Source organism: Eptesicus fuscus, chromosome 6 (assembly GCF_027574615.1).
Source record: "Eptesicus fuscus isolate TK198812 chromosome 6, DD_ASM_mEF_20220401, whole genome shotgun sequence".
Classification (NCBI taxonomy): domain Eukaryota; kingdom Metazoa; phylum Chordata; class Mammalia; order Chiroptera; family Vespertilionidae; genus Eptesicus; species Eptesicus fuscus.
This window is the reverse complement of record NC_072478.1, coordinates 66,011,880-66,035,110: the sequence shown is the minus strand read 5'-3', so window position 1 is coordinate 66,035,110 and position 23,231 is coordinate 66,011,880. Positions and strand designations below refer to the sequence as shown.

Below are 23,231 nucleotides of genomic sequence, written 5' to 3'. Positions count from 1 at the left end.
TCTGAAATCAATAAAGAAATATTTTTTTTAAATAGTTTTTATTAGTGAGTTGTTGTTTTTTGTGAGAGAGAGTGAGAGGAACAAAGAGCAAGAAAGACAGAAACAGCAATGTCAGAGTGTAACAAAAATCACCTTTGGCAGGGAATTGAACTGGCAACCTTCTGGTTCAATGGACAAACACCCAACCAACCAGGGCCATGCTTACCCACTTTCAATGTTAACAATGCTCAAAGGGTTCAGGTGTTGTCAGTCTTATCCATCCTTCAGAAAGTTCCTCATTTATTTTCTTTATTTTTCTTTTTCTTTTTTCGTTACTGATAAAGGTATTACTTATGTGTCATTAACCCCCAATTGCCCTCCCACCCGCATCCCAGCTCCTGCCCCTGCCCTCACCTCCCTAGTGTCTGTGTCCATTGGTTAGGATTATATGCATGCATACAAGTCCTTTGGTTGATCTCTCTCCCTTACCCCCACCCTCCCCTGCCTTCCCTCTGAGGTTTGACGGTCTGATCGATGCTTCTCTGTCTCTGGATCTGTTTTTGTTCGTCAGTTTATGTTGTTCATTATATTCCACAAATGAGTGAGATCATGTAATATTTATCTTTCTCTGATCGTCTTATTTCGCTTAGCATAGTGCTCTCCAGGTTCATCCATGCTATTGTAAATGGTAGGAGTTCCTTCCTTTTTATAGCAGCATAGTATTCCATTGTGTAGATGTACCACAGTCTTTTAATCCACTCATCTGCTGCTAGGCACTTAGGCTGTTTCCAAATCTCAGCTATGGTGAATTGTGCTGCTATGAACATAGGGATGCGTATATCCTTTCTGATTAGTGTTTCTAGTTTCCTGGGATATATTCCTAGAAGTGGGATTACTGGGTCAAATGGGAGTTCCATTTTTTGTTTTTTGAGGAAACTCCACACTGTTCTCCACAGTGGCTGCACCAGTCTGCATTCCCACCAGCAGTGCACGAGGGTTCCTTTTTCTCCGCATCCTCACCAGCACTTGTCGTGTGTTGATTTGTTGATGATAGCCATTCTGACAGGTGTGAGATGGTACCGCATTGTCATTTTGATTTTCATCTCTTGGATGATTAGTGACTTTGAGCATGTTTTCATATGTCTCTTGGCCTTCTGTATGTCCTCTTTCGAAAAGTATCTATTTAGGCCTGTTGCCCATTTTTTGATTGGGTTGTTTATCTTCCTTTTGTTAAGTTGTATGAGTTCCCTGTAAATGTTGCAGATTAAACCTTTATCAGTGTTAACATTTGCAAATATGTTCTCCCATGCAGTGGGCTTTCTTGTTTTGTTGGTTTCTTTTGCTGTGCAGAGCTTTTTATTTTGATGTAGTCCCATTTGTTTATTTTCTCTTAAGTTTCTATTGCCCTAGGAGCTATATCGATGAAGATATTTCTTCAGCATATGTCTGAGATTTTGCTTTTTGTGGATTCCTCTAAGATTTTTATGGTTTCCCGTCTTACATTTAAGTCCTTTATCTATTTTGAGTTTATTTTTGTGTATGGTGTAAATTTGTGGTCTAGTTTCATTTTTTTGTATGGATCTGTCCAATTTTCCCAACACCATTTATTGAAGAGACTGTCTTGACTCCATTGTATGTTCATGCCTCTTTTATCAAATATTAATTAGTTTGGGTCAGTATCTGGTTTCTCTATTCTATACCATTGGTGTGTCTGTCTGTTGTTATGCCAGTACCAGGCAGTTTTGAGAACAGTGGCTTTGTAATATAGCTTGATATCTGGTATTGAGACCCCACCTACTTTGTTCTTCTTTCTCAGGATTACTGCAGCTATTTGGGGTCTTTTTTTTTTTTATTCCAGATGAATTTTTTTGAGAATTCTTTCTAGGTCTCTGAAATATGCCGTTGGTATTTTAATGGGGAGTGCATTGAATCTGTAGATTGCTTTGGGCATTATGGACATTTTAATTATGTTGATTTTACCAATTTATGAACATGGTGTGTTCTTCCATCTGTTTCTGTCTTCCTCTATCTCTTTTTTCAATGTCCTGTAGCTTTCCGTGTACAAGTCTTTTACCTCCTTCGTTAAGTTTATTCCTAGGTATCTCTTAATTTTTTTTGGTGCGATGGTATGTCATAGATTTCTTGGTGTTAATTTTGTATCCTGATACCTTGTGCAATTTATTTATTAAGTCTAATAAATTTTTGATGGAGTCTTTAGGGTTTTCTCTGTACAGTATCATGTCATTTGTGAATAATGACAGTTTTATTTCTTTTCCAATTTGGATACCTTTTATTTCTTGTCTAATCGCTATGGCTAGCACTTCCAGTACTATATCAAACAGGAGTGGTAAAAGTGGGCATCCCTGTCTTGTTCCTGTTCTTAGGTGAAATGGTTTTAGTTTTTGCCCATGAGTATGATGTAGGCCAGTGGTGGCGAACCTCTGACACGCGTGTCAGCACTAAATATTTAGTTTTTGGTTTATTAAATACAATTATATATAACAATTATACATTTATGTTATTTAAACTATAAATATCGCGAAATAATGTTTTTTCCTCAAAGTGACACACTACCCGAGTTATGCTCAGTTTTTTGGTGAAGTTTGACACACCAACCTCAAAAGGTTGCCCATCACTGATGTAGGCTGTAGGTTTGTCATATAAGGCTTTTATTATGTTGAGGTGTGATCCTTTTATTCCCACTTTGCCAAGGGTGTTGGATTTTGTCAAATGCTTTTTCTGCATCAATTGATATGACTATGTGATTTTTATCTCTCAATTTGTTTATGTGATGTATCTCATTTATTGATTTGCGGATATTGTACCATCCTTGCATTGCCAGATAAATCCTACTTGGTCATGGTGTATGATCTTTCTGATGTAAAGCCGGCTCTGCTTTGCTAGAATTTTGTTGAGGATTTTGGCATCTATGTTCATGAGGGATATTGGCCTATAATTTACTTTCTTTGTAGTGTCTTTATCTGGTTTTGGGATTAGGGTAATGCTGGCTTCATAGATGAGCTTGGAAGTGTTCCTTCCTCTTGTATTTTTTGGAATAGTCTGAGGATAGGTTTTATTTCTTCTTTGAATGTTTGGTGAAAGTCCCCTGTGAAGCCGTCTCACCCAGGGTTTTTGTTTGCTGGAAGCTTTTTGATGACTGCTTCAATTTCCTCCATAGTTATAGGCCTATTGAGATGTTTAGATTCTTCCTGATTTTTTGAAGGTTGTATTTTTCTAGGAATATGTCCATTTCCTCTATGTTGTCTAGTTTGTTGGAATAGAGTTGTTCATAGTATTTTTTTACAATCCTTTGTATTTCTGTGGGGTCTGTTGTTATTTCACCTCTTTCATTTCTGAATTGTTTATCTGGGTCCTCTCTCTTTGCTTCTTGGTAAGACTGGCTAGAGGTTCATCAATCTTTTTTATCCTTTCAAAGAACCTGCTCTTGGTTTCATTGATCTTTTGTATTGTTTTTTTTTGTTGTTGTTGTTGTTTCTTTTTTCCCTCTATGTCACTTATTTCTGCTCTGATCTTTATTATCTCCTTCTGCTCACTCTGGGCTTTTCTTATTGCTCTCTTTCTAATTCTTAGAGTTGTAGAGTTAGATGATTTATTACTATTTTTATCTTGTTTTTTGAGGTAGGCCTGTAGAGCTATAAACTTCGTATCCGGGATGTTTTTAATTTTTTCTTTGATCTCTTTGGTAACCCAATCATTGTTTAATAGCATGCTATTCAGCTTCCAAGTGTTTGAATTTTTTTAGACTGTTTTTATTGTAATTGATTTCTAATATTATGCCATTGTGGTCTGAGAAGATGCTTGATATGATTTCAATCTTCTTGAAATTGGAGAGACTTTACTTGTGACCCAATATGTGGTCTATCTTTAAAAATGTCCCATGTGCACTTGAGAAGAGCATATATTCCGTGGCTTTGGGGTGAAATGTTCTGAAGATGTCAATTAAGTCCATCTGATCTAGTGAGTCATTTAGAATTGCTGTTTCTTTGCTGATTTTTTTTTTTTTTTTTTTTTTTTGTCTAGAAGATTTATCCTGTGATGTCAGTGGAGTATTAAAGTCCCTTACTATGATTGTATTGTATATATTTTCCTTTATATCTTCCAGGAATTTATGTATTTGGGTGCTTTTGCATTGGGGGCATATATGTTTACCAGGGTTGTATCTCTTATATCCATCCCTTTAGTACTATGAAGTGGCCTTCCTTATCTCTTGTTATAGCCTTCACTTTGAGGTCTGTTTTATCAGATATAAGTATTGCTACCTCAGCTTTTTTTCATTTCAATTTGCCTGAAAGATATTTTTCCATCCCTTCACTTTCAGTCTGTGTGAGTCCCTTGTTCTGAGGAGGGTTATTGTAGACAATATGGGTCATATTTTCTTATCCTTTCAGCCACTTGGTGTCTTTTGATTGGAGCATTTAGTCCATTTATGTTTATAGTTATCATTGATAGGTACGTTTGTAGCCATTTTTATTTTTTGTGCCTGTGTCCCTTCCCTTTTTATTTCTTCTTTTTACATCAGTCACTTTAGCATTTCTTGCATTGCTGGCTTGGTGGTGATAAACTCCCATAGCCTTTTTTTTCTGTGAAGCTTCTTATTTCCCCTTCAATTTTGAATGTTAACCTTGCTGGATAGAGTATTCTTGGATTCAGTCCCTGCTTTGCATCACTTTGTAAATTTCCTTCCATTCCTTTCAAGCCTGATGTGTTTTGTTGAGAAATCATTTGATAATCTAATGGGAGATCCCTTATGCATATCTTTTTGTCTCTCTCTTGCAGCCTTTAAGATTCTTTGTCCTGCTGAAACCGGTTTGGCTCAGTAGATAGAGCGTCGGCCTGCGGACTCAAGGGTCCCAGGTTCGATTCCGGTCAAGGGCATGTACCTTGGTTGTGGGCACATCCCCAGTAGGGGGTGTGCAAGAGGCAGCTGATCGATGTTTCTCTCTCATCGATGTTTCTAACTCTCTATCCCTCTCTCTTCCTCTCTGTAAAAAATCAATAAAATATATTTTTTTAAAAAAGATTCTTTGTCCTGTATGTTTGCCATCCTAATTATGATGTGTCTTGGTATGGGTATTTATGGGTTCATCTTGTTTGAGACTCTCTGTGCTTTCTCATTCATTTTCACACTGAAGTTGTAGCATTCATTGATGATTTTTGCCCAAAGCTATTATTTCACTAGAGGTTGCTAAATGAAGATTTGTTTAATTCTGTTATTCCATTTGTATTTATTAGCTTGGATTATTCTACAGAAAATTACTTTACCTCATCATTATTTGATTACCTGCTGAAGTTTGGGTATATGAAAGGCAGAATAGATGCTTATTGATTTCAGAGAGGGAGAGGGGGAGCTAGAAACATTAATGATGAGAATCATCGGCCGGCTGCCTCCTGCGCCCCCACATTGGGGATTGAGCCCGCAACCCGGGCATGTGCCCTGACCAGGAATCGAAGGACAACCTCCTGGTTCATGGTTGACACTCACCACTGAGCCACACCAGCCTGGCTATTTTAGTTTTCAAAATAAAAACTAAAGCTGTAGCAACCTCCAAAGGTGACCAATGAATTTATTTTGGGGGTCATTAGGAACTCAGATTTTCACACATTGGATATGTTTAAATCCGTGGCAGATATTTTCAATATATCAATTTTTGGCGAGTTGGAGTCCCTTTATGTGACCCCTGTATCCTTTTGGTGAGCTCTAGCTTTGATAGCTCCCTTGCTTTCTGGCACTTGCTGTCTCAGGCTCATCTTGTTTCACACCTGGGATCAACCATTTCTACTAGGAACCCAGGTTTCTTCTTAGAGACCATGTTACCTTAAGTGCCTTCCCATTTCTCTTCAAGTCCAAAATACTTAACATAATATTGATATATTACAAATGGATTATCTTACTAAGTGGAAAACTGATCCCTTCAGTGCTCCGAGTTATTAGTAGGGCCTGTATTGCCTGCAGAAGCTGGGTACAAGCAGCTTTGTCTGTTTTCCTTGATAGTGCATATGATACTTTCTAGGATTACAATGATATGACAACAATTAAGAGGTATAGTGTCGTGAATAAATACGTTTATTTCAGCTCAGCAAACCTTTCTTTGGTGGAACCTCCTCTTCTCCATCCAGTTATAAAACTTTTTTAAAAAAATATTTTTATTGATTTCAGAGAGGAAGGGAGGAGAGAGATAAAAACACCAATGATGACAGAGAATCATTGATCACCTGTCTCCTGCATGCCCCCTACTGGGGATTGAACCCGCAATCCGGGTATGTGCCTTGACCAGAATCAAACCCGGGTTCCTTCAGTCTATGGGCTGATGCTCTATCCACTGAGCCAGACCAGCTAGGGCTCCAGTAATAAATTTTTAGTCCATGTAATTGAGATGACCCTCACAGGGTTCTTCCCCTCTCCCTTATCCACACAATTGTATTCCCCAGAATTAATGCATGACCAAGACCTGGGTTAGTAGAGGATTCCACCCCCTGCCCATTTGGTCAGTTCGGGTATGAGTATAAGCTAAACTTGGCTACTTGGAGCCTTTTCTGATCCTTCTGCCTGAGCCATTTTCCTCTGAAATTGTGAACTATAGAGATACATTCACTGACTTTCCTGTTCAGGTTGGATACCCTGTTCTTCACCCCTATAGTTCCGTATACTTCTCTTTCATTGTTCTTCCCTCAAGCATAATTATCTGTGTAATCATTTTAGCTATGTCAGACTCTCCTTACTAAGGGTTATATTTTGTTTAGTGCTCTATTTCCAACAATGCAATGGTGATTAAGTAGGTATTCAAAGTATGAATAAGTAATGTTTTAAGGGTTAAGGAGAACATAATAACATTTTTATTAGAAAATGTACATTCACAATGAAAAATGCATTAAATTACAAATAAGTCTGCAATAGTCAAAAATGGTACCCAAAATATCCTTTCAAAATAACAATATATTGAATAGATGCAGGTAAGTATTCTATTCCCTTCAAAACAACAAGGTACATACAGATTTATTTTACTTATGCAAGAGAAAAGTTTCATATGAACTGGAGTTTATTTTTAAAATATATTTGTATTGATTTCAGAGAGGAAAGGTGAGGGATAGAGAGATAGATACATCAACGATGAGAGATAATCATTGACCGGCTGCCTCCTGCACACCCCCTACTGGGGATCGAGCTCGCAACCCAGGCATGTGTCCTTGACCAGAATCGAACCTGGGACCTTTCAGTCCGCAGGCAGACGCTCTATCCATTGAGCCAAACCAGCTAGGGCTGGAGTTTATTTTAAATGTAGCCAAGCTTAGGAAGGTAGCATGAAGCTTTGTGAAGTTATAAATCCCTACAAAATATGACAATCACTCTTAACAAGTTTAAGTTTAGGTTTTTCAAAACATCTTTTCTTAAATACAGGGTGTCCCCAAAAAATATATACAAAAATTTTAAAAATGAAATATACTGTAATAAGCACTGCCTTTATAATTATTCAAAATGTATAGTTTTTGGGACACCTAAATATACTACTTTTAGAAACTTTTCATTCCTTAGTGTCTCCTATGATCTTTTTCAATTTATACTCAACTTGTCGCACTAAAAACCTCCATTATATGATTTTTCCTCAAACTTTACCTCCCTGCTCTCCTCAACCCCATGTCACTTCCTCATCTTCTTTTGTGCCAAAGTGTACACTGTATAATACCCCAGAGAAGGAAGTGCTATCAATGAAAAGGTAGTAGTCATTTTTGCAAGGTTATAATTTATCTGAATTTTATTCAATGTTATAAATCTTTAGAAGTTGGAAAACTTTTGGGTTATATGTTTGCATAGAAACAAACAGGTTAATCATTAAGGTAAGATAAAAGCTGTTAATAGGTGTCAAATTATATTTGTCAAATATTTCTAGCCCTGACTGGTTTGGCTCAGTGGATAGAGCATCGGCCTGCAGACTAAAGTGTCCCAGGTTGGATTCCGGGTCAAGGGCATGTGCCTTGGTTGCGGGCACATCCCCAGTAGGGAGTGTGCAGGAGGCAGCTGAATCGATGTTTCTCTCTCATCGATGTTCCTGCCTCTCTATCCCTTTTCCTCTCCCTTCCTCTCTGTAAAAAGTCAATAAAATATATATTTCTGCTAATAAGAGACACTGTTATAGGTAACTTAATTTACCCAACAATTAGCAATTAATTGCCTGCTACTGCAAACTGGGCTATGTTTTTTACTACAAAAAATATTGTGGTTAAGAATGTGGACTCTGAGGACAGACTGCTACTTAGACCAGTACTTTAATTCTCAGTACCTCTTCACCTGTATAAGGGGAATCATAATAGTACATATAATATTCTATATAATAAAAAGGTAATATGTAAATTGACCATAACAGTGGAACGGCCAGAATGTCCACTCAACCAGTCACTTTGAGGCGCACTGATCACCTCTTGGTTTCTTTTCCCGGCTGACAGGCTCCCATCACCTCATGGCACCAAGCTAAGGCCCCAGCCCCCCCAGTTGCCCCACACACAGAGGGCAACCCGCAGCAGGGGTCGGGCCAGCAAGCAGGGGGGAATGGACGACCTCTCGGTCGCTCTCCTGGGCCATCAGGTTCTGATTGCCCAATGGCAAATGGGGAACTGGGGGTGGTTGGTGGCAGGGGGCAGGGCCAGCTGCAGGCAGCCAGGGAAGATGGCCCTGATGGCAGGCCAGGCCTAGGGACTGTACCTGCGCGTGAATTTCATGCACCGGGCCTCTAGTGGTACTATAAAACTGAGAATTAAACTGTACATTACATATTACCTGGGATATGAACTCTATAAATGTTCACTATTATAGTTTTCATCATTACCATTATTGATGTTATTTCTGTCATTCATGGTACTTAAACCAATGGTGAAGTTTACTCTTTAGGATTAGAGTGCCCCCAAAAATGTAAGATAGAAGAAGGAGCTGTGAACATTAGGGAAGAGGGATCCCAGGATGTGACCAAACAGCCAGAAAATTGGTTCTAATAAATCTAATTGAAGTATATAGTCTTGCTATGGGAGGTTGAGAATAGTGAAAACAATCTTAAGATGTAATCACAGGATGATTTCTGTCAGATTAAGCCTTTTATTACAGCCAAAGAAGTTGGATTTAAGAATACAACAAACCTCAGTAGCAAAAACCACAGAATAATCCAATTTAAAAATGGGCTGATGATCTAAAAAAAGACATTTGTCCAAGGAAGACATACAAATGGCCAACAGGTATGTTAAAAGGTGCTCCACATAACTAATCCTCATGGAAATGCAAATCAAAACCACAGTGGAATATCACCTCACACCTCTCTGTGTGTGTGTGTATAATATTATCTATACCAATAATCTGTACTAATAAAATCCTATCTAATAAAAGAATAATATGCAAATTAACCACCACTCTGCTATACCCACAAGCCACACCCACCAGCCAATCGGGAGCAAGTATGCAAATTAACCCCAATCAAGATGGCTGCAGCCACAGAGCAAGCAGGAGGCTTGGGTTTCCCCAGCAATGGAGGAAGCCAAGCTTTCCACACACCCTGGCCTGCCCAGGCCGCCTCTCCAGGCTATAAAGTTTCAATTATAGAAGATAAATAAATCCCAGATACCAGGGCCTTCGCTTGGGTCACCGGGGGACGTGGCCAGGCTCCAAACCACCACAGGCTCCTCGCCCAGGTCACCCCACGCCCCAAGGGAATCCCCATCCTGATCCGGGACACCCTTCAGGGCAAACCAGCTGGCCCCCACCCATGCACCAGGCTGCTATCCTATCTAATAAAAGAGTAATATGCAAATTGACCACCACTCTAACACACAAGTTGGCTGCCCCCATGTGGACACAAGATGGCCAGCAGGGGAGGGTAGTTGGGAGGGACCTGGCCTGCAAGGGAAGGCAGTTGTGGGTGATCAGGCCAGCAGGGAAGGGCAGTTGGGAGGGACCAGGCCTGCTAGGGAGAGCAGTTGGGGGTGATCAAGCCTGCAGGGGAGGGCAGTTAGGGGTAACCAGGTCGGCAGAGGAGGGAAGTTGGGGGTGACCGGGCCTGCAGGGAAGGGAAGTTGGGGGGGGGGGACCCAGGCCTGCAGGGGAGAGCAGTTAAGGGCAACAGGCTGGCAGGGGAGCAGTTAGGCATCAATCAGGCTGGCAGGGGAGTGGTTAGGGGGTGATCAGACTGGCAGGCAGAAGCAGTTAGGGGCAATCGGGAAGGCAGGCTGGTGAGCAGTTGGGAGCCAACAGTCCTTCCTGGATTGTGAGAGGGATGTCCGACTGCCCGTTTAGGCCTGGTAGGATCGGGCCTAAATGGGCAATCGGACATCCCTGGAGAGGTCCCAGATAGGAGAGGGTGCAGTCTGGACTGAGGGAACCCCTCCCCCCCCATGCACGAATTTCGTGCACCGGGCCTCTAGTCTATACTAATAAAATGAGGTAATATGCTAGTTAGACCACGTCAACCAGTCATCTTCCAGTCGTCCTTCCGGACAATGCCACGGTGGCAGGGGCCGAGGCAGAGGTGGTTAGGGGCAATCAAGCCAGCAGGGGAGCAGTTAGGACCAATCAGGCAGGCAGAGTGGTTAGGGGCGGGCAGGGAGGCAGGTGAGTGGTTAGGATTGCAAGTGGGTGCAGGCCAGGCTGAGGGACCCTGTCCTGCCCTCCCCTGTGCACAAATTTCGTGCACCAGGCCTCTAGTTCAGCTATAACAAAGGAGTTCCTGCCATTTGTGATGACATGGATGGACTCTGAGGGCATTATGCTAGCTAGGTATGACACGAATTTCATGTGTAATCTGAAGAGGTGAACTATTACAGGGAGAGAGTGGTATGATAGTTTCCAGAGTGTTGGGATGGAGGAAATGTGAAGATGTTGGTCAAATACAAACTTCCTGTTACAAAATGAATAAGTTCTGGGGATCTGAGGTACAGCATGGTGAACATAGCTAATAAAACTATATTATATACTTAAATGTTGCTAAGAGAGTAGATTTTAAATGGTTTCAGCACCAAAGGGAAATGGTAATTATGTGATGTGATAGAGGTATTAATTAATGCTATGGTAGTATAATTTTACAATATGTAAGTGTATCAAATCAACATATTGTACACATTAAACCTACACAATGCTATATGTCATTATCTATACTAATAAAAGGGTAATATGCTAATTAGACTGGATGTCTTCTGGACAAAGCCACGGTGGCAAGGACCGAGGCAAAGGCGGTTAGGGGTGATCAGGTCAGCAGGGGAGAGCAGTTAGGGCTTCAGGCCAGCAGGGGAGAGCAGTTAGGGGCATCAAGCAGGCAGGCAGAGTGGTTAGGGGAGAGTAGGCAAGCAGGCAGGTGAGCAGTTAGGAGCCAGCAGTCCCAGATTGAGGGGACCCCTCTCCCCATGCACAACTGTCATGCACTGGGCCTCTAGTATCTCAATAAAGCTGGAAATGAACAAAAGACAGAGGAAGAATACATCCATCTACAAGCCAAGGAGAGAGGCCTCAGAAGAAACCAACCCTGCCAACACCTTGATCTTGGACATCTAACCTCTAGAACTAATGAGAAATAAATTTCTGTTGTTCAAGCCAAATAAAAAAACAGTAATACACACTTAGTATAAAGTGCAGATTATAGTCTTTACTCTCAGTTTTGAAAATATTTATAGCTTAGAGTAGAAAACATTTGGAAAAGTATTTCAAAATATCTTTACTTTTTTTGGTAATACTGATTATCCACATACATATTTCTGTACTAGTTCCTTTTATCAGCATTCAACTTAAGTAGAGGTAGAAATGTATATATAGAGACCATATACTCAAGTAAACTCTATTAGGTTAAAGCCATTTGTTTCAAATATTAGCCTCACTAGATTGGGACTGTCATGGTTCATCCAAATGCAAAATTCTGCAGATCTGAATAGCTGTGCAGACATAGACTGAAAACTGTTGTGTCTACCTTGTCACTAATAAGTGGTGGGAAAAGTAAATAAAGTATTAGTTTTCCTCCAGAATTTAAGGGAGCTGAAAATGCCAATCCTATATAATGAAAGGGTAATACGCAAATTGACCCTAATGGTGAAACGACCGGGAACGACCAGTTGCTATGACTTGCACTGACCACCAGTGGGCAGACGCTCCATGCAGGAGCTGCCCCCTGGTGGTCAGTGCATTCCCACAGGGGAGTTTCACTCAGCCACAGGCCAGGCTGATGGCTGTGAGTACAGTGGTGGTGGCGGGAGCCTCTCCCGCCTCCCTCAGCAGCACTAAGGATATCTGACCAAAGGCTTAGGCCCGCTCCCGTAAGCCATCAGTCGGACATACCCCGAGGGATCCCAGGCTGCCAGAGAGATGTCTGACTTCCAGCTTAGGCCTGATCCCCCAGGGAGCTCCCAGACTGGACATCCCCCGCGGGCTCCCAGACTGCAAGAGGGCGCAGGCCAGACTGAGGGACCGCCCCGAGTGCACGATTTTCGTGCATTGGGCCTCTAGTAATTACAATAAACATTTTGCTTCAGTATATGTATACAATAACATATACACAGTAACACATACCTGGCTTATATCTCCAAAGCAAATTACTTAGTAGCACTTGGAAGAAAAAGTAGTTAACTACTAAAGGTAGTAAAATTCATCTTGGTCTCTTAATCCTCTTTATTACTTAAATATTAGCATTATCCATATTCATCTACTTAGAGTTATTTAGTGAGATAAGACAGAAGGTGTTTTAAAAATAAAGAAGGTATGGTATGATGGCAGGCATAGTAATTTAAGAGTCATTTATTTCATAAGGGAACTTTCTATAGTAATAAAAAATGCATTTTAAATAAATAAAAGTAGATATCTATGATTTGGTCAAGATACCTACTATTTAGGTAAACCATTGCTATAATTTCATTCTGTTATACGAGATTTTTCCAGAACTTTTCTGTGGTTTCACTGCATAGATATTCTCTTATTGTTTTAAGTGATACCTCTGCAGTTTGGGGAACAAAAAATCTTAATATTCACAGTTACTCATAGAATTCCGTGTTATTCAATATATTCTCTTGCTTTTCAAGAGTCACTTTTGGAAACTGACTCATAGCAACTGTCTGGCAGAGCCTTAGTAAAGGAAGTCCACACAGCAAGTACTGTGCATCCCAGTGTTAGCTAGGTTACTCTTGAATCCTTCCATGCCTTACAGAAAAAGCAATGAGTCTTTTGTAAACCACTCCCAGGAGTGTGATGGTGAGCACAACTATTCCACACACAAGGCCGAATGCCCATCGTGGGCCGCAGGAAGTGTACACTTGGCTGATGTACACAGGTCCAAGAATCCGTGCTGCACTTCCAGAAGCTGTTAACCAGCCCATGTACACACCCTGTGAGGTGGGGATGGGGAGAAGCAGATTGCTATTCAGGTTTAGTTATTTTAAAAAAAGAATGATGCTGCTATCACAAAACAATAGGAAACTTACAGGACTCACTTTCTCTATCTTTGATTAGTAAATTACATATAAAATGCGTTTTTATAAATACAGCAAATAATGAACAGTAAACTTACTTGATAGAGTCAGCTTAGGAAAAATAAAAGTAGTAGAAAAGAACAAATTAAATATCTGCTGAGGCCCTGGGAACAATAGAATTTATTAATTTACCTTTTAAGACTTTTATTTTGTACTTGTTATCTTCCACACACTGTGTTAGGTGCTTTACATATATTTTCCAATGTTCACAAATGCTTATTACTGGTGTCCCTACAAATGTGGAAGCTGAAGCTCAGAAAATTCAAGTAACTCTAACAAGAACTTTGAAGTCATGTGTACCTAACTCCACTGTACCACCTTCCACTACACCACATGTCACTCCTCCAATTACTGTGCAGTGCAGCATTACTTTTAATAGTCTCACACTGAAAACCTAACTCCACATATTTCACTCATATGTGCAATATAATGATCAACATAATTTGATGAATAAAAATAGATCCAGAGACAAATGCAGGGGAGGTGGGAGGGTTAGAGAGCAACCAAAGGACTTGTATGCATGCATATTAGCATAACCAATGGACACAGACATTGGGTCAGTGGGGGCTTGCCATTCCCATGGCCTGATCGATGCTTCTCTGTCTCTGGATCTGTTTTTGTTCATCAGTTTATGTTGTTCATATTCCACAAATGAGTGAGATCATGTGATATTTATCTTTCTCTGACTGTACACTTTTAAGGCTACTATGTTTTCATCTTTTAGTTAATTGTACCTAGGGCCAAATGCAATTAAGCCTAGAGTCAAATTTGCCTATCAATTTTGGTTTCCCAACTGTTGCCTAGTTTAAGAATGAGTTTCAGAACTTTATGCTTCAGATAATTTTTTTCTATGAAAATTATTCCGAGCTTATAATCTTTGAGTTCAAGAGAGCTTTGCGTTTTTAGATTGCTTTTTGTTCAGTTTCAACACACAAGTCCTGTAAGTACTTTTTAAAAATTGTGGTTTTATAAATTCAAAATGCTGAATATGATAAAAATCCCCTGTATCAGCTTGTGTGAAAATAGAGAATAGTAGCACAGAATGTCAGTGAAGCATATTTCACATAACTGCAATGCCAGGGTAATTGACTCACCTGAGGTTTTGGTCCCAAAATTTTTGAATATAATGTATATGACATAACATTGCAAGATGGATAGCCTATTCCCATTAGCACAACTGATGTGAGGAACTGGGCTAGATGGATCATGGGGGTATAGAGGCACCAGGCTTGTTCAATTGGGCAACCGGTTGGTCGTTCACTCTGATCTTCTCTTGGAGACTGCCAAAGAGTAATAATAATTTCCCCAAATGTGGTATTAGGAATTGAATGATTATGTAAATCTGTAAAAACAAAATTGGTACAGTGCATGACTTATTACTAGATGAATAACAGAGGCAATGTAACATTATAGAATTATGTATGGCTATACCTTCCCACTGTACCTTGGGAAATTGATTTCCCCAAGGTAACAAGATAAAGAAGCCAATCCATATGATGACAAGTCCTCCCAGCAGAATAGGACGCTCACCAATCCTGTTAGAGAACAGAAACATTATTACTTTTATCATTTCAAAAACTATAAATAAAATATTTTGATGCTTTTAGTGATATATCAATTAATATGAATGCTAAATATAATTTCCCACTACGAAGAACCAGGACTTCTCTAAAAACTGGCTTATTTCAGGTTTGGGACAGAAAATGTATAAACTGATCCTGGATATCTAGTCATACCAGAGTGCAGAAAAGCTACCAGTGACTACTAGGCAATGATAAAAGGACTCAGAGCCAATTGGAAGAAGCTGGCCCAATACATGACAATGTGAACACCAAAAAGAATAGTAATGACAATGGACTGAAACACATAAAAATGTTATAATCTATGAATTCATATTATATTAAAACTAGAGGTCCAATGCACGAAATTCGTGCAAGGGGCTTGGCCCTCACAGCCCAGGCTGCCTCACTGCCCTGGCTGCCTTGCGGCCCCATGGCCCCGCCCACTGGTCATTCTGGAAGGTCGTTCCACCATCCGGTCTAATTACCATATTAGCTCTTTATCATATAGGATACTCTTGGTCACTTTTAGAGGATATTAGCAAACCAGTTCTTTATTTTAAAAGTCAGTTAATAAAATAAAAGCAAAGAATCACCCTGTCTTTCCTATACAGACGGTACCTCAGAATAACCAAATAGTTGGTGACAGGAAGTTTCTCTCTATTGAAAATATTCCAGCAAATAAAGAAATGATAGAATTAAAATAGCATTTTGCAATAATCTATTAATGAATTAATGGATCTAGGGAATGTCAATGACCATTTACATAATAAAAAGGCAAACAAAACATTACATTTCTCCTGATGTAAGTTTATAACACCACCTATAAATTATTCTTGCCAAAAAAATTAAACTCAAATCTCATTAAACTTCCAGATCTAAGTATCAAATTTTTTTTTATTTAGGAAAGATCATAATTAGATTTGTTTTTCAATGAGATATGTAGACAACTAGTAAATTCAGTGCAGCAAAAAATCTCTCGCTGCCTTTCTAAGTATCAATTTTTTAGAAATAGAGACAGAAAAATGTTTTTTTAATAAAAAACACCATAGGGATTCAATCAGTGAGATACAAAATATGGGAAACTATAGGTCAAAGGGTGTGTTTTGTTTAATACTTTATTGTTGACAGTATTACACATGTCCCCCTCTTTTCCCCATTGACCCTCTCCAGCCCACCCCCATCCCCCACCCTAGGCCCTCACCACACCACTGTCTGCATCCAAGGGCAAATAGTTTCTTCAGTTTGTAAAGGAAAAAGAGAGAGTGAGGTGGAAAAGATTAGATTAAAAGAGAAGGCACTTGAGAGCCTTAATCAAGTGATTAAGCTATGGAACAAAACAAAGAATAAACAGAATGGAAACAGTAGAGAAAACTTGAATACTGCCTGGATATTTTATTTAATTTAGAAATCACTTAACTTTTTAGATGTGATAATGTCATTAACTTTTAGAGATACATACTGAAATATTTATGGGAGACATGAAATAATGTCTGGGATTGACTTCAAAAGAATCAGGTGTAGGGGGTAGGGAATGTGGAGGTATAGATGAATCAAGAGTATGCAAGCGTTTATCATTGTTGAAGCTGGGTAATGGATATTAGAGATTCAGTACATGATGCTCTCTGCACCTTTGTATATATTAGAAATTCTCCACAATAAAAAGTGAAATATACAAACAAGACCAAAGGCTTCTTAAACCCAAACTCTTCCCATCTCTCTTAGAATACCTCCAAGGATTCACATTTTTCCAACCTGACCTACCTTATTCCTCTCATTCTGCTCTGGCCAAATTGGCGTTTCTGCTTGTTCCTTAAACATGCAAAGCTCAGTCTAATGTGGGAGGAGAGTTCCAAGCCACTCCAAGGCTGCTCTGTGACTTCACTCAGGTGTCTGCTTGGATGTGACTTCCTCAAGCGTGCCTTAAGCACTCTATCAAAATAGCATTTCCCTTCTCTCCCTACCAGCTCCTGCCACTCTATTCTCTTCCTCTGTTCTGCTCTTCTTCATAGTACTTATCACTACCTGACCTCACCTTTGCATTGGGTTTCTCCCCAATAGAATTCAAGCTCTTTGAATGTATGGAATTGGACAATCAGCCTGAATGCCTATTAGCAGGACACCTCTACTTCTGTAGCAAGATATAATACATTTACTATTAATTAACTTGGAATATGAATTTGTCATATATCTACATCTTGGCCCTCTACTGGGCTCTGTAAGAATCTTCAATGGTATACCGTAACACCTAACCCTACATACTGACTCAATATTTGCTCATTGATTTTAGAACTTTGAGTTCTAAAGTATTAACATATTTTAGGAATAATTAAGTTATTAGATCTGTATATCTTCATCTACTAATATCCCACCCCAGTCTATAAGAATGAATTTAATTTTATATAAGCATTTGCCCCAAAGTGTGTTCTTAACAGTTGTCCTTTTACAAAATGCTTTTTTAAGAAAGTGTTCTGTGGTCAAAGTTACAAATAATTTTCAGAAATGCTACATGCTGTATTTGTCATGATGGTGATATAGTAGTATATACTGGACATTTAGAGTAAAGAAGTTTGATCATTTTAACCAGAATTTTCCAGACTTAACCACTGAATCTTTTTGTTGTGTAACATATATATCCATGCAGCAGAACAATGTTCTATGAAATACACTTTTAGAAATACTTTAAGTAAAATATAATAAACAGATGCTACATTAGAAGGCAATTATTCACTTTGTAAATATATTGCTTTACTAAAGAATATGCCATATGGTTTAGAAATATCATGCTCCCTTAATAAGCTTTGCATTTATTTTCAAATGTTCAAAGACTAAAACTACCACATAAAAAGAGAAAAGCTTTTGCCGAAACCGGTTTGGCTCGGTGGATGGAGCGTCAGCCTGCGGACTGAGGGGTCCCGGGTTCGATTCCGGTCAGGGGCATGTACCTTGGTTTTGGGCACATCCCCAGTGGGAGGTGTGCAGGAGGCAGCTGGTCAATGATTCTCTCTCATCTATGTTTCTAGCTCTCTGTCCCTCTCCCTTCCTCTCTGTAAAAAATCAATAAAATATTTTTTTTTTTAAAAAAGAGAAAAAGCTTTCAATTGTTTTACTTAACACATTCATTTACATTGTTAACGGTTTCATGTTTCACTTTTAAAATATAGATTTGGAACAAAACCAAAGACATATAACTTACTTTTTGGCAAGTGATTTAATCCCTATGAAAATAAAAACAGCCTCAATTCCAAGAGCAGCAAGTATTATTCCATCATACAATACAGCTTGTTCTCCAGTCCAGGCATACATATCCATTGTTAATGGAGTAAGGATGCTGAGAAAAACAAAAAAGAAAGTATTCTCATTTTATTTAAATCATAGTCATTGTTAAAGCTGATATAGAATCTTTAATAATGCTCTTGACACATTTAAGAATTTGTATCTCTTTTAACAATAACACCAGATCTAAATAAACAAAAATTTTAACACACTTTTAGCAGTTTTTTAATTGATTGATTATAGAGAGAAGAAAGAAGAGGAAGAGGAAACATGAATTTGTTGTTCCACTTATTCATGCATTCATTGGTTGATTCTTGTATGTGCCCTGACCAGAGATCCAACCTGCAAATTTGCAGTATCTGGACAATGCTCTAACCAACTGAGCTACTCAGTCAGTGCATTTTTAGCACATTTCGGTGTTACATGCACAAGCTACTAAGTTTGAGTGTTTGTGTTCTTATTTTTTAACATTTAATTATAAAGTAATATATCCACATTGTTAAAAGTTTGAAAAACAGGAAAATAAAACAAAGAAACCAAAACTCCTACCATTCTAATATAACTAAATAAGCATAGTTATGTTTTGGGTTAAATCAGTCTCTTTTCAATGAAATAATGTTACCATTATTAGATTATTAGAATCTTCTGGAATTTCTTTTCCTCAATCTGTTTCATCCCTATCATTGAATGTATATATTTTTCACCCTACCTCTCTCTGAATGTCTCTCTTCCCTATTATGACTATCTCCTTCCTTGCCAATCTTCTTTTCCTATTTTCTATCTCCTTTTGTTAACTAGCTACAAAATGGAATTGAAATATGTTTAAAATATTCATTCTTTTGCCCTGGCTGATTTGGCACAGTGGATAGAGCATTGGCCTGCGAACTGAAGAGTCCTGGGTTACAGTCTGGTTAAGGGCACATGGCAGGGTTGCAGGCTTGATCCCCAGTAGGGACCATGTAGGAGACAGCCAATCAATGATTCTCTCTCATCATTGATGTTTCTATCTCTCCCTTTCTTTCTGAAATCAATAAAAGAAAAAAAAATTTAAGTTCATTTTTTTAAACATATAAAAAACTAAAAAACAAAATTAACAATAGAATATTACCATTTTTTAAATTTTAAAATCATATGAGCGGATGTGGAACATAGTTTGGTGGTTTTGCAATGAGTTAAATACAATTACCATATGATCCAGCAGTTCCACTTCTGGATATATACCCAAAAGAACTGAAAGCAGGGACTCAAATAGATATTTGTACACCAGTGTTCATCACAGCATTATTCACAAGAGCCAAAAGGTAGAAATAATACAAATGTCCATAGACAGATGAATAAATAAACAAAATTGGTATACATATAATGGAATATTATTCAGCCATAAAAAGGTATGCAATTCTGACACATGCTAAAACATGGATGAACTTTGAAAACATCATGCTAAATGAAATAAGACACAAAAAGACAAATGTATCATTCTACTTATATGAGGTACCTAGAATAGGCAAATTTACAGAGAGAAAGTAGAATAAAGGTTACCAAGGGCTGGGTGATGGGGAGTAGAGACATTGTTTAATGGGTGCAAAGATTCTGTTTGGAATCATGAAAAGGTTCGGAAAATGGATAGTACATTCATATAACACTGTGAATGGACTTAACTGCCACTGAACTGTACAATTAAAAATAGTTGCCGAAACCGGTTTGGCTCAGTGGATAGAGCGTCGGCCTGCGGACTGAAAGGTCCAGGTTCGATTCTGGTCAAGGGCATGTACCTTGGTTGCGGGCACATCCCCAGTAGGGGGTGTGCAAGAGGCAGTTGATCGATGTTTCTAACTCTCTATCCCTCTCTCTTCCTCTCTGTAAAAAATTAATAAAAATAAAAAAAAGTTAAGCCCAGCTGGTGTGGCTCAGTGGTTGAGTGTCAACCCAGGAAATCATGGTTTGATTCCCAATCAGGGCACATGCCAGTGTTGCAGGCTGGATTCCCAGTAGTGGGTGTGAAGGAGGCAGCCAATCGATGATCTCTCCCATCGTTAATGTTTCTCTCTCTCTCCCTTCCTCTCTCTGAAAATAATAAAAACATATTTATAAAAATAGTTAAAATAGTAATTTTTTTAATCCTCACCCAAGGATATGTTGTTGTTGTTTTTTAACTGATTTTAGGGTCTAGCAGGTATTACTCAGTGGATAGAGCATCAGCCTGTGGACTGAAGGGTCCCAGGTTCAATTCCTGGTCAAGGGCACATACTTTGGTTGTAGGCTCCAGCCCTGGTCAGAGCGCATTCAGGAGGCAACCATTCGATGTGTTTCTCTCACATCAATGTTTCTCTCTCTCTGTCTCTCCCTCTCCCACTCTCTCTAAAAATCAATGAAAAAATATCCTCGGGTGAGGATTAACCAAACAAAAAAAATTATTTTAGGAAGGAGGGAGAGAGAGACAGATGTAGGTACTAAGATTACAGACAAAATTAACTACATTTAAATTAAATATCAAACACTTTTTACATCATGACAAGGAAAATGTCGTACATAAAGTTGAGAACAACTATATGCCTGATTAATATTGCATTAAATACAAATTGTTTACATAATCTGATGTAGATGAAGACAAAACTTACGTTTCAAAAAGGGCAAAGACAAATAGGACCACAAAAAACAGAACATTGGTAGTTACTACAGCCACTTGATCAATACTTCTCTGGGGAATCTGAATTTCATCTGTACTTGCTGTAGTGAACAGGAGAAAAATTATATTACTTACAGGTGTTAGCAAATTCTATGAGTAAACATTTAAAATCATTTTTAGGCTTCAAAATAATTTAAAATTAACAATGTATATACTAGCAATAACTTTTAAATGATATTTAAAACGAAAATAACTTTTCTTCCCAGGAAATATACTTCAATTCTGTTATCTACAGGAGGTATTCTATTAGGTGTATCAATCCAGAAGAGGCATGTATTTTACAGAATTCTATAAAATGATCTTTTACTAAATACATGTTCTTTAAATTTCAGTTGCAGGTTTTTTTTTTTCCTATCTTACCTTAATCTTAAATTATGAGGATTTCATGAAGACCTGAAATAGTTTATTAAATCAGTTCTCATTTCTATGATTTACTTCAATGAATATATATTTTATTTTTAATTTCAATTGTATGTGAAATTGGTATTAGTAAATATCCTCATGTTATTACCATTCTAGTCCTTATGTTATTTATATTTTTGCAAAGAAATACTTTAGGAGGGCAAAGTGAGTGTACTGCCTTATCTTGAACCAGTGTAGTTAAGTTATATACTCAGTACAAACTATTCCTGATACACTTGAGAAGTGTGAAGCCATATAGATCTTAGATACATCTGTCATGCTATTTTACTCAGAATAAATCAGGTAAGTAATACAAGAATGTGTTCATTTATGCTGTATAACTGTATATGTAGCAGCAGCAGGGGGCAGGCAGTGACTTTCCTAAAGCACAGTAAGTTTCTATAATTTTTCCATATGGTACCTGCCTTTATATCTTAGGATTTCTGAGAAGGAATTCCTTCTCCAATTTCAAATGAGATTTGGAAATAGTCTGCTATACTTGGGTACAATTAAGAAAGTACCTTGGATATCAACATAGGGTCATGACTTCCCTTTCTAAACAGACAAAACTATAGGATTGGCTCTCTGAAACCAAGACAAAGTGATTTTTAGCAATGGTTTTAACCGTACCAATCATGAAGACCAAATAACTGATATTTGTATGTCTTTTTTTAAAAAAAAAAACAACTTAGGTACTCTCAACTTGGAAGATCTTTCCTAAGTCGACCCTTTTCTTGTCCTCAGAAGCAAAATCCAAGTAAATACCAATGGAATCATTAGAAACACTTTGTTAATTTTATAGTAATTTAGATAAATAGCTTAACAGTACCTTCTTCAAAATTAATACTTTTACACTGTCGTCCTGAGTCATCCACACGATGCTCTCTTAAAAAAGAAAAACATAAATATTGTATCCATGAAAGGCTTAGTATAATAGATTATTACTAGTCTTCTATTTTTTCACATTCTGATATAACTTTTTATATTGGCTTCTGAGTTATAAAATTATTAGCAATGAGATATAACAAGTAAAATTTAAAAGAAACAAGTCATGATTCTTATGATACTATCTAATAAAATAGTAATATGCAAATTAACCACCACTCCACTACACCCACAAGCCATGCCCATCAGCCATGCCCACCAGCCAATCAAGAGCGGGTATGCAAATTAACCCCAACCAAGATGGCTGCAGCCACTGAGCAAGCAGGAGGGAGGCTTGGGTTTCCCTGGTGATAGAGGAAGCCAAGCTTTCCTCACACCCTGGCTGGCTGAGGCCTCCACTCCAGTCTACAAAGTTTCAATTATAGAAGATAAATCCCAACAAAAATTGGGACAGCCACAGAGCTGGAGAGAGCAGAAGGCTTAGGGTCGCCCCCGGCGATGGAGGAAGCCAAGCTTTCAGCACACCCTGGCGCGCTCAGGCCTCCGCTTAAGGTTACAAAGTTTCAATTATAAAAGATAAATAAATACCAACAGAAATGGCTGCCACCACGGAGCAAGCAGGAGGCTTGGCTTCGCTCCAGGCTACAAAGTTTCAACTGTAGAAGATTAAATAAATCCCAGAAACCAGGGCCTCCACTTGGGTCACCAAGGGGTGTGGCCAGCCTGCAAACCACCACGGGCCCCTCGCCCAGGCCACCCCACACCCCAAAGGAACCCCCACCCTGATCTGGGACACCCTTCAGGGCAAACCAGCCAGCCCCCACCTGTGCACCAGACCTCTATCCTATCTAATAAAAGAGTAATATGCAGATTGACCATTACTCTAACACACAAGATGGCTGCCCCCATGTGGACACAAGATGGCCAGCAGGGGAGGGCAGTTG

General features: G+C 38.7%; 1 protein-coding gene across 3 annotated transcripts in view; it reads right to left on the bottom strand.

The window, feature by feature from the left end:
* The window catches only part of MFSD8 (major facilitator superfamily domain containing 8), a 60,981-nt gene that overhangs the window by 20,704 nt on the left and 17,046 nt on the right, over positions 1–23,231 (bottom strand). For 2 of the 3 annotated variants that reach the window (XM_008143421.3, XM_054717751.1), the window contains exons 7-12: positions 22,232–22,287; positions 20,933–21,041; positions 18,235–18,369; positions 14,911–15,014; positions 14,574–14,821; positions 12,638–13,335 (exon numbers count right to left, since the gene is read on the bottom strand). In XM_008143421.3, the coding sequence (XP_008141643.2) occupies positions 13,129–13,335; positions 14,574–14,821; positions 14,911–15,014; positions 18,235–18,369; positions 20,933–21,041; positions 22,232–22,287 (859 nt within the window). In that variant the 3' untranslated portion in view covers positions 12,638–13,128. Of the gene's footprint in view, positions 1–12,637; positions 13,336–14,573; positions 14,822–14,910; positions 15,015–18,234; positions 18,370–20,932; positions 21,042–22,231; positions 22,288–23,231 lie in introns of those variants that run through there. The other variant, XM_054717750.1, reaches the window with a different exon arrangement.